Genomic DNA, 12,571 nt, shown 5'->3' on the forward strand with positions numbered 1-12,571 from the left:
ATTCTATGAATTCATCAGCAAAAATGGGAAGCATTAACATTTTCTGAATCCAGTTGTTTTGTACCTCCTCCCGAGAGCCCAATAAAGTCTTCAGCGCTGACTGCAACATGTAGGAATAACACTGAGAATAATGTCCATTAACACTTGTGACAAGAGACAGCAGTCTGCAAACAGGAGTCTAAATGGAGTCAGTGCAATCCCAGGTGGTCTTGTCTTTTGCAAAACAAGTGAAGTACCACAGTGTTAATATTGATTTCAAAGTTAAATGTGTTACACAGAAAAAGATCAGAATTCTTCTGAGGGCACACAGAAATGTCCCAACGACTTTGGGCAAGTGTCTATTTTGCTGAAATTAGCAGGATTGGGAAACAACCCAGCAAAGCTACAGCCTGGATTTGTGCCACAGTTTGACATCCCCTGAACAGCAGCTTGAGCCCAGCTGTTATGTGAGCAGACTCAAGGCAGGGATAAAACAGTCTGGCCACAGTTGCCTTAGAAAAAAGAGTTTAAGCAATGAATTTGCTCAGGATACACAGAGGATGGTTACAAGCTGGCTCTAGTAACGCTGCTGTAAAGAGGCTTAGGATGATGCTGCAGCATTGCAGCTACCAATGAACTTCCCAGTGCATCAGTAGCAAAAAATGCTACTAAAAAGGAAAGACAAAACTATTGTTAAAAAATCTGTCAGTCATTAAGGACACATTCTAATTAATGAATGGTAAAACAAAGCAGAGCCCAAAGCTGTATTAAGCCTCTACTTAGGTCATCAGTCATTTGTAGCCATATCTGATTGCTCATTTGATTTCTGAAAGTGCTCAGTAGAAATCCAGAGTTAATGTGGATAAAACCTCAGGATTACATCCATTTACTTACACATTAGTATTGTTAAATAAATCCAAGTCAAGTCTACTTTACAATGTGCAACAAGCAGAAGAAGTGAAGAACATACATCGTGTTGAGTTCACATTCTTCAAGGTGCAAATTTCAGCTATTCTTGCCCAAATCCTTCTGTTTCTTCAATTGCAAACAAGAGCTTTTCCTTCAACTGCTCGTAATTCTTATACGGTGGAAGGTCTAAGCGATTGAAACTGAAAATAAAGAAAAAACTTAAGTCCTGAAAAATAATTAACCACTGTAAAAAAATCCGTTATGAACATGGGTAAACTTTGTTTTGTAAATGGATACCTGGTTCTATATTCTGTGACATAAATATATATATTTCTGAGAGCAAAGGTTACAAGTTCAAGCACTTGAACAGTGACAGCTTCCTAGAATGCAGTGTACTCGGGGAGAAGTTTCACCAGCTTTTGCTCGTTGGTTAACTAGAGTCATCATTCACATCTGAAATTTTGTTTGTGTGTTTTTACTAACCACCAATACACCTGAGGAACTGAGTAGAAGCTACCTTTTCCCCAGGGGAGAGGAAGTGTGAACGTGGCTACTGCACTATCATGCTGGAGTGATAACAAAAGATCAATCCCAGCCTCTTTAGACAGTATTGCTTATTACTTCATATTTTCAGTAATACACAAATCCATGGAAGTTACAATGGGATCTACTCCATGTCACAGCAGTTTTTCAGGAGTTCAGCTATAATAGCTGAAACAACAAAGTTTATTTGTGTAATTTGGTGTTTGCTTTCACACAGTCTCAGCCATCTAAGTATACTACTCATTTACTAAAATCTCCAAGTAGATTGTTGTCAGCAAAACCAGAACAGTGATACTCTGATTTGTTACATACTCACCAGGTATGACTTCTAGGTAACCAGTTTTCCTTTCCAACTTTTTCAATACAAAATTTTTGGGGTCCATTGCTCCCTGTAACAAATTCACATAAGCAAGGCATAGGTCTAGTAATACGTTACAGCTGAAGTATGAAAGGCTTAAACACAAGACAAGGTTACTGTCACCCTCCCCAGCCCCAAATCTGTCTTTCATTGTTTGACTCTGTCCAGACCAAATGATGCATGTGGTGAATTGCATAAATTTGAAGTTTTTAAAAAAGTCTTGAAGATTTTAAAACACATTACAACAGGCATTTGCCCATCATAGCTCAAGTATATGCAGGTCTTACAGAAACTGGCATTAAATATGATATTAAATTGTTCATAGATGTATAATTTGGTTCTTTAAAAAAAATATTATCTAATGTATTAGAGTGATTATTACACATACCCATGAGGTCAGCAAATCCTCCCACTGGTAATCTGCATGTTCCAGTAACAAACTGCAAGAGTCTCATCCTCTTCTCATTATCTATTTCTTTCACAAACTGAAAAATAGCAATTGAAATAAACATTTAGGCATAGACTTGATATTCCCATTTCCACACCATCATCTGCAGACTAACAAATGGCATGGCTGTTATAAATAGCTGGCTTAGCAGTAGCAATTTATACTTACACACTAGAGGTCTGTTCAGTATTTCTGACTATTGCTTAGTGAACTGTAGCTGTGTTTTTTAACTTCTGTTGTTCTGTGACTAGAACAAAGTCTACAAACCTGCCAGAACCACACTATCTGCCTGCTGGTCCTGGTGTAGTGCCGGTAGATGGTGTGTCTCTGCCAGTCATTCAAATCGATTTCTTGCATTCCACACAGAAGCACCTTTATGGGATAAAAAGAGAAATAAGCATGTGGGTCCAAGTTCTGACTTTCCTTCTATGACTTCCCACATCACAAACAAGAACATCAGCTGTGACCGTACTGAGAAGCGTCTGCAATGACACCATACTTGGTTTGAAACTTTACCAAAAACTTCTACAAGAAAGATGACTGCTTAGGAGGTGTATGTTAAGAGCCCACAAAGTGGAAAGCACCTCTGTCATGAAAAGCTGGCCTAGTTGCCTGCATTTAAACTGTTCCTGACTTGAATGTCTATCATTGCCTGACCATTCAATTCTCTGCTAGGAACAGGAGGGTTTGGGTTTATGTTTTTATCTTTTTAAATGGAATCAGTGCTTCAGAAAGTGTAATTTTGAGAGACCAAAACCATCTAGAACCCAGTCCAGTCTATATGGATTCATCTGTTGCTTCAATTCCCCTTTCTGCCAAGTTACTCATTCTTTGAACACAGGCAAATCAAGTTGCTCAGGATTACCAAAGCAATCTGATAAGAAATTTCTGCTGGCAGAACATTAACCTTTAGAAATGCTGCAAAGTAAGCTGCAAAGAGGAAATCCAAAGGGAAACACGCTAATCAAGTAGCACTCCACTAAGTTTCCCTTACATGCCCTATAAAACAGAGTGAATTCTGCTCTTCAGACATAATGACTGGAGTTGAAGTCAGCTTGGACCTAACAATAGCCAAACAATCCTTTACCTCCAGCTCCTTAGCATCAAAATACTGCAAATACTGTTGTGGTAGGATTTCATTGAAGCCTTCAAAGAAAGCCTGTGTCTGCTCCTCAACACCTCGGGAAAGTCTCCATTCTGCTACTAGCCTGTAAAAGAAGATGCAGAAAAATAATTGAAATAGCCTAACTGAAGTCTAGATTGTTGTTAGCCTATTTGGAGATGAACTGTAAGCTAAGTTAAAAAAAGAAAATGCAAAGTCTGGAAACTTCTGGGGACATAGCAACCTTTACTCTGCAAACAATTTTGTTTTTTCTTTAACTTAAACCCTTCTGTTTCCAACCATTCTGTTATAGGAAGTATTTCAGACCCAAAGAGGAGACAGCATCTATTCACTGATGTTATTGTGAGCACAGCAGTCCCTAGGTATCTGAAGAAAGAAAAAAAATGCAGACTATATTTGTCTACTATTGTCCCCAGAAATCTCAATCAGTATCCATGAAAAGGTAAAAACTATGTCAAGTTGTACTGGTGAAGGTAAGTGGGACTGCTAGCTTATGAAGACATGACCATGGCCTTTTAGAAAGTTCCATATTTGTTTCTGTTAATCATGAAACTTTGCTTTGTGGCAGAAACTCCACTCTCCATTAATAAAAGGGTGAAAAGCAGACAGAAGACCTAAAGAACCTGACCCCAGGGAGAAGCAGATATTATGCAGAATTCAAGCCTAACCTGTCAGAAGGACTGGAGTCTAAAGGAGATATGGCTATTTTCTGATTTCTGAAAATTCCTACAAATTTTGGGGACTTAGAGCAGGGCTTAGTGTACAACAAAAGAACATGAGTGAAACTGGAATCTGAGCTCTCCCTGGGTTCCTAGAAACTAGAAGAGAAGGATTTTCTGCAGATCCTCTCTATTTTCAACCCCAATATTAATACTTCACATAATAAGCACTGTTACAAGTGCCAAGACCTAATTTTATTGTAAGACTATGATATGGTTTCACCTCAGCTGGCAAATAACCACCACACAGCCACTTGCCCAGCCCCATGCTGAAACCCCATGGGCTGAGATAAGTAGCAGCATCACAAGGAGAGAAGAAAGAGCAGTAGTAAGGATAATACTAATGAAGCAATACATAAAGTGAGTGGTATAAACCGCAAGGCTCCACTGGTACCTGAGGGATGCTCCAGCTGCAAGCTGAAGTGGGCACTGCTTCCCCAGGCCAGCCCTCCCCACCTCAAATGGCATCCAGTAACCCACTGGCTGGTTCCCTCCTTTATCCCAAATAACCTGAGGGCTGGTTCCCTTGTTTGCCCTGGCTGTGGTCCCTCCCAGCTGCTTGTGAACATTAACCCTATCCTGGCCCAACCCGTGAAAGTCCAGTTCTGATAAAACCAGTAGTGATGCCAAGTATCTTTAAGAAGCATCACAAAAGCATCCAAAAATGCAAGTTTACAAAACCCCAGAACATAAATGGCTGGGTAGGCTCTCAGCAGGCTAGGAAGCAACATAATTGCCATAAGTCCCTGCAGTGATTCCATTAAATACTTGACACTTGTTGTCATGATGTTCTGCTAAACTTAAACATCTCTAGGAAAAAAGCAGAATTTCTACTAACCTCAAGCTTTCAAAAAAGGGGATTTAAAATCTTATTTCTATCAATATTCTTCTTTCAACTATGATATCCAAACAATTGCCACTTGTTGCCACAATCAACAGTTACTGAGAGACAGAATTTCAACAGTGCCTCAGATTACAGAGTTTGACAATCTCTTCTTGCTAGGACTAAAGAAAGAAAATGATGGAGATAAGACTAGTTCAAAGTCTTTGTTTATTCTCACCTAATGTATTCTTCTTTGTTTTCTTCCGTGACCAGAATGTTGCTACCATTTGGCTTCAAATCATGGCTTTTGATTTCACCTAGAATTTCTTTATCAACTGAGAAAAACATTTCCAAGCCACATTCTTCAATATTATTCTCTCTGTAAGGAAAATAAATAATTTTAAATAAATAATTTAAAATATATGTCAAGACCTTTGTGCTCGGTAGAGGAGATGGGTATGAAGGACCTCAAGCAAAAAAGGTTTGGAGGTAAATAATGAAGATAAGGAAATGTTCCTGACACAATAATTATGGTTTGCAGGAAGTACTGACTCATTACCAATGTGCGTACATAAACTGAACTCCTGATCAGCAATTTTTGAGGAGTACCACCTTTAAATTTACCAATCATAAGGCTGACAAACTACCCACTAGGAAGGCAGAATGTCTGTGGAATACAGAAACTTGGCAACTAATGACATTTTTGTTTATTTCATTGCATAAGTGCTTCTTCTAGCAGGCAAGGTAAGGCTTGTGTTAAAACCTGTCACTTTGTCAGTTAACAGCAGATAAGAAGCAGGCTGTGCATACTTAATGATTTTTCTTCACCTCCAGTATATTTATTGGACTATCTTGTAAGCATATACTGAAATGTCCCAAGCTCCTAAGTTAAAAAAGTACAAATACTCCTGCTAAAGAGGAATCCTCTTAGAAATTTAAACACAGGAACAATCTGCAGCCAAAAAACATTGCTCAGATCAACTCTATTATCTTTATAGGTGTTAATAGCCAAAAGAATAACAGACACAACACTCTAATTTCCATGGTGATATGTGCTTCTGTAAAGTGAAGAATCACATGCATAAGCAGAGGTTTTAACAACCATTTTCCCCTCAAATAAAGTGCAAAATCAAAATATTTGTCCTGAACCATAACACAGAAATGTCAGTCTTGAAAACATTGCTGTGGTTTATCTAGCATCATGATGCAACAGTGCTTCTGAACTTATTTTTCCAAAGTACCTGCTATTGCATAAAATCTAAGATGAGGAAGGGAAGCTTCAGACAAATGTATAACAAAAAAAAAAAATCACCCCTTCCATTTAAAATGAAAGATACCTGCTCTGGCTCAGTTTGAGCAGAGAGGTTTGACTGGATGACCTCTAGAGGTCCCCTTCCAAACTCAGTGACTTTCTATGTGAAAATTTCTATGAAATTTTCAAAATTGTGGGAAGAAAAACGCTCGTCTGATAGGACAAGCACCAAGAAACTCAAAACTCCTGAAAGCTGCCTGGAAAGTTATAGAATTCGTTTTGGAGAGGAACAACATCACATCTGCCCTGGCAGATGTGACTTTTTTCCTTACAAATTTGCATTCATTTCCTTAGAGGAAAACTTCATCAGCATTACAGACAAGCAGGCTCACTATACTAAACTTGAGGTTTGGGTTTCTGCACTTAGAGGTCAATGTGCACCCCTTGGAGGTCTGAAGGTTTTTCTCCAGAATTTTCACATCCTTAAGTGTTTTTTCAAAGGGACAGCGCTGGCCTTCCAGGGACTCCAGTCTAGGAGGCTGACATCTCTAGGAGGCTGACATCCAGAGGCCTCTGTGCTCTGCACACATTACATATGCACCTAAAGAACTATATGTAGAATACATGTGACGCTCCTGAGCAGCTCTGAAAACCCTTGCAATTATTGGGTGTTATAAAGAAAACCTGCTGCTATGAAATGTGAAAAGTGACCAGCTTCTGTGCACTACTCACACAAATGCAAAGATGCAACTCCATCTACAGATAATGGCTTAAAATAACACCCTTTTAGTCTAGGATTTTCCACAAAATATTAATGGATCAACAGTGTTCATACAGTAAACATTGCTATAGGTGCAAGTGGTTACAATTTAGTCAGATATAATATTTTCACCAGTACTAGCTTCCCCCATGTTTTAATGCAAATTTCTTCCCTATTTTGCATTTTTCAGTACCATATTTGCTTGGTGTCTAAAACTCAGTAAGTCACAACATGACAACAAAAAAAAGAGTCTCTTTAAAAAAATACACATTTTCTGACCACAAAACAGGATGACAGGACTTCTTAACTGCAGAAATCAGGACTTAAGCTTTGAGACCTTTTCTTACCTTTCAGGTCTCAGTTTCACGGCATCTTTACTCAGTTTGCAATTATTTTAAGTTTTCCTAATGGAATTTTAGCTCACTACATCTTTTAGCAGCACATACATTGAGGACAGAACACACTTCAAAAACCAAATCAAAATTCATATCTCGTTTTATACATATATTGTAAAGCTGCTTTTCCTCTGCCTCACTATCCAAGATATTGCTTCCAAGATTCACTGCTACAGGAGATGACAATCCTATTTATTTCTGCATTTTACAAACCAGTCTCTCCCCACACCTTTTATGCCCTTCTCAAAGCATTTTAAAAACTATTGTGGTTTTGAAGAATTCTTCAGTAAAATGTTTTATCTCTCTAGTCACATAAAGACTGATTTTTCTGCTGAATTTTTTTTGCCGTAGCAGAAGCAAATAAAATTTTTAACTGAATTTGTCTTTGCTTTTCCCTTCTAATTTTTTTTTCTTTTGTAAAAACTATTGGGAAAGGAAAATCCTCTGTGTTACTGAGACAAGTGGTGCATATCAACCATGGACTAAAACATCCTTGAGTACTGCTATTAGAAAGTGAGTACAAAATGATAATGCTTTAGATATAATGGGGGTTTTAAATTATTTCTTAAAATATTTTTTTAACACATGATGCCAGAATAATTAAGTCTACAAACAAACTCAGATCATTTCAACTTGTTGCTCTCTGGAGAGGAATTTGCAAAGGAGTTAACATTTGTTAACTGCACATTATTGTAGCATTAAACTTCTTATGTTTCCTAACTAAACCAGTTACTACAGAGAGAAACAATGAGTAGATTTTTGCTGGTTTCTTTTAATCAGTTATTTGAAAAGTTTCACTAGAGTTTACTCAAGCCATTTTATTTATAACACTGTTCAAGACTGCCACGCCTGTATAATGTCTAGCTAGATTTATTAAAATACATCAAAAATGGATTGCAAGATGCTGTGCAGAGTATTCAATGAACCAGAAAGGCTTTCATATGATAAAATTATTATTTGTGTATCTAAAATGACAGAAAAAATTCCAGTACTGCAATTGATATATTATACTATCCAGTGGTGTTTTTAGTAATAAATTTACACCTATTTCCTGGCATAAATGAAAATCAAAACCATTGTATTGCTATTTCAAGAACAAAATCAAGTCCAACTCACTTCACCCAGATGAGAGAGTTGTAAAACTCTGGGTCAACAGATTCTAGATCCTTGAGTCCTACTGGCTTGTTTAGGATACGCTTATAGAATGGCAGAGAGAAACCAGTGTCAATGAACTTCCCATGGAACAAAGCCTGAAGAACATGAAAACAGAGAAAATAATGCAAAGGATGACTGAATAGTTAATATGACAACATTCTGTACTCTGTACCAATTAAATTTGACAAAGAATTAAAAAACCCTAGAATATGACGACTGCTAAAATGGTGAATTAACTTACACCAACAATGGTTATATCCAAAAACCTGACAATAATTTCAACTCAAAAATGCATTAATTATCCATCTCATGGTACAGTATTTATTTATAGGAAAATTACATGAGAGAAGCTCTTTCTGCCTTTGAACTTACCATGGCAATGAATCTTCCAATAAATCGGAAGTATTTCAAATGATCTGGATTAATATAAGAGGCTGGATTTATCTGTAAGCAGTAGTTATCTTTCCCTGCATATTCAAACAGGCAATACATTGGGTTCAAAACTTCATGTGACAATAGAAAGAACCATTCCCTGAAATCACACAAACAATAAAAACACATTCAAAATAAATTAAATTAGAAATTACTTTAGATAACTTATGTTGACTTAGGAACTTGCTGGCACACAGGTAGTCAATCTGACTGCTTTACCAGAAAGCAGGCTAAACTCAACTGAAATGAACACAAACTATGCATTAATATGCAAAGTTACAATAACATACAACTGTCAGTGGTTTGGATAAAAATCACCCTTATCTAAGTGAGCAGATTAGAATTCTACCACTGATTTAAACATCAGGGTTTTGAGGAATGCCAATCAACATGTGCACTTCTCGGCTACCTTCTGGTGAAGTCTTTTGCCTTGAAAGTAGGTTTCACTTTTTCAGTAAACTTCTACTTTGGTAGTAATCGTTGTGGCAAAGGCTTACTCTAGTTCAGTAAACTGCATCTCTTTAATCACTGAGACAAAAGAACTCCTAATGCAGATTGAAAATATTTTCATACACTTTTAAGATATGCAAGAAGTTAATTAAGATAAACCTCACTATATATTTTGAAAGCACTGCAGTTTAAATATCTGCTTTTGGGAGGTCTTCACGTCAACAACTTGCAGAAAAAGATTTACCATTTCAGTTTGGCTTACCTTGCAACACCTCCATAATCTAAGCCCTCTTCACCAGGGAAAATAACCCATAAACGTCTCCGTAGATCCTGAGGGCCGAAGCTCATTATCTTAGTAAAAGAAAAACAATTCTTTTTAAGAAAACAACTATAAGCACTGTCTAGACTTCTTGCTATTTGCTATCAAGCAATATAGCATTTGATAATTCAGACCATGAAATGAACAACGAGTATGTGAAGTACCTGCTTATGGAAAGTTCATGGAATTTGAAGTTAGTGCAAACCTATTTCCATAGATTAAAAGGCGGAAGATGTAAAATAAAAGGAAATAATAATCCTGAAATTAAAAACTTGTGATACTTAGACCAGCAGCCTACTAACCAATAAATAATGGGCCCAAAGTGAGTAAATTTGGCACTTGTTAAATACCATACTGAATGGTATGCCAGTTAGAAGTAATAACAAGACATGATCAAGGACTCAAAGAAATAGAGACAAAACAATAATAAACATACATTGTATTTTTTTTTCATTTTACAGCTTTATCTCCTAAAGAGGATAATAAAAAAAATCTAGCTGGTTTGTTGGTTTGTTTAAAAGTTAGAAGTAATCATAGATACTAACAAACTTTACCAATGCTGGTTTTGATACAGTGACCAAATTTGTAATGATGCCGATTTGATCAGTTGTCAGAAGTTTTCATTAAGAAATTTCACACAACACTTTTGTGTGTCCAAGAACATTAAGTTTTTGTTTGCAATCAGAGGCACCAAATCTGGGTCATGACTCGCATTTTAAAATCTCTCCTAGATGTCTGTAGTAACCATCACAAGCTATTTCATAACCCCAACAGAGATATCTGCAAATGATGAATGGCTAACAAGCATAAAAACATTAACTCAGGTCTTTGTGATGATGTCATCTAAATTATAGATGAGGTACCTTGTTTTCCTAAAGAAATCTTCATTTGCTGATGTTTATGCAATTACATAATCTATCTCTGGATTCTTTCCAGTACAATATAACTTTATAACCTCTATGGTTACTGTAAAAGGACCAAGTACAATTTTAGATATGAGTGGAGCTAACTTCCAGTTAGAGAATTTATTTCATCACCTTCTAATCCCTTTTATTTGAAGACATCACTGTTCCAAAAGACAAGACTAGCCAATTACACTATTTATTACTTCTGCAAAGTTAGTTTGCAGTAATTTCAACAAGAAAGCATTAATCCTTATTTAAGAATATATTTGTCTCAAAACATACTATTAATCACTATTAAAAAAGTCAGCTGGGGACAGAAGAGGCTGAAAGTTCCTATCTTCTTAGATAAGGTCTGGATTTTCTTGTTACTTTTCAGTCAGAAAAATACAGAGTGGCCAAGAGGTGTTACTGCCAAGAGGAATTGTTCCATGCACTTACAAGCCTATTACTCTGTATCTTATTAGACCAATAAAAAGCTGCTTTTGACTTCAACTTAACAAGCAATGGGAGTGATTTATTGCTGCAATGAACATTCAAAAAGCAGAAGAAATTCAAAAGCACTTGAAAATATTGTACAGAAAAAAATTTAACCATGGCTTAGGTCTACAGACATTAATAATATTTTTTCTACTAATAATCTAAAAAGTGTTAATAATGTTGTGTTCTTTTAACGATTTCATATTCATTTAAAGATCCATAACACCCTAAGATCAAATTGATATATTTTGGTACATAGCCCAAGCTTATATAACACAGTTCTAAAACATGCCAACAAACATAAGCATGATGCAAGAACTTCCTGAGAATGGGGAGATGCTCTGCCACAGTGGTCCCCACAAAATTAAGTTAGATTTTAAAGAATTTTAAGAAAAAATAACTTTTTTTTTTAAATCACTGTCTATACCAGATGAATCAGATTTTAGAGCCAGAACTTCACAGCTTAGCATGATCTTTTAATATATAAGTATGTATGTACCCTAAGTATTAAACTAGTATTTTTTTGTTGGTCTCACTTAAAATAACATTAGTAAGATGTCAAAGGGTCAGGAATGGCATGTGACAAGTTTAATCAACTTTTCATGCCCACTACTAACATGTTTTAATACAATACCTGTTGAAATGAGTCCTCAAATAATGTTTTTCTGCTCACTGTTATCTTTATGTGTTGTGGCATCGCCAGTTGCTGAAATGAAATTTTAGAGATGAAGTGTACAATCAGATAAGTTTCTAATACTGAGTTTGGACTGTTAGTTTTATGTGTTGTTTTAACAGGTGCAGTTGAATTTCACAAATCCATATAAAACAAACCCAGTAATGTAGGTATGTGAAATGTAATTTACTCCAAGAGCAAATTGCTTTCAGTGTTTTTATCTAAAGTGAGGCATACAGGCCTCCAGTCCTGCTCAGTACAGGTTCAAATACTGCACTCCCACAGGACATCAGAAAATACAAATTTCCAAGTGAAAAATTTGTCTAGTTTGCTATTTTTCTGAGTGTAATTCATTGACTCTTGAAAACTGGAACATTCAAAACCAAGATTTTCCTAAACACCGTTACTTAATCTTTTGATATATGTAAGAGTTTGACCATGACTGACACACTGGAATTTAGTATTATGCATGCTAACATGCACCACAGGGTATCCTCCAATGCTTAGACATGCCTGTTCTGTGCCAAATGCCCTGCATTTTCTTCCAGAACTAAGTGCACAGAAAGTAGATCTTGTATTAACTACAAAAACACTGTGCTTCCATATATTCCTTTATTAGCAGCAGGAAGAATCATTATTTTGAAAACCACTGCTTTAAAATAAACAACCACCAAAACCAAACAGTACTTAAATTGATGTTTTCCTTTATTCCAAGAAGTTTTAAAGCCATAGCTTACCTAGGTTTAAGCTTAAATGAGTTTATACAAGCTCTGTATTTTCTCCCTCCTAATTTAATTTACCTTCAGTCTTAAAGTAGTTTGATTATCTTTACTTGCAAGGCATTGAAAAAT

The 12,571-nt window shown here is 36.3% G+C and overlaps 1 protein-coding gene across 2 annotated transcripts in view; it reads right to left on the bottom strand.

The window, feature by feature from the left end:
- Positions 1–939: 939 nt before the first annotated feature.
- The window catches only part of ITCH (itchy E3 ubiquitin protein ligase), a 32,222-nt gene continuing 20,590 nt past the window's right edge, over positions 940–12,571 (bottom strand). For both annotated transcript variants that reach the window (XM_008943325.1, XM_008943324.1), the window contains exons 14-23: positions 11,682–11,753; positions 9,609–9,697; positions 8,837–8,996; positions 8,426–8,559; positions 5,141–5,281; positions 3,325–3,445; positions 2,505–2,609; positions 2,178–2,274; positions 1,748–1,820; positions 940–1,088 (exon numbers count right to left, since the gene is read on the bottom strand). In XM_008943325.1, the coding sequence (XP_008941573.1) occupies positions 989–1,088; positions 1,748–1,820; positions 2,178–2,274; positions 2,505–2,609; positions 3,325–3,445; positions 5,141–5,281; positions 8,426–8,559; positions 8,837–8,996; positions 9,609–9,697; positions 11,682–11,753 (1,092 nt within the window). In that variant the 3' untranslated portion in view covers positions 940–988. The remainder of the gene's footprint in view (positions 1,089–1,747; positions 1,821–2,177; positions 2,275–2,504; positions 2,610–3,324; positions 3,446–5,140; positions 5,282–8,425; positions 8,560–8,836; positions 8,997–9,608; positions 9,698–11,681; positions 11,754–12,571) is intronic.

Source organism: Merops nubicus, unplaced genomic scaffold (assembly GCF_000691845.1).
Source record: "Merops nubicus isolate BGI_N331 unplaced genomic scaffold, ASM69184v1 scaffold3107, whole genome shotgun sequence".
NCBI classification, from domain to species: domain Eukaryota; kingdom Metazoa; phylum Chordata; class Aves; order Coraciiformes; family Meropidae; genus Merops; species Merops nubicus.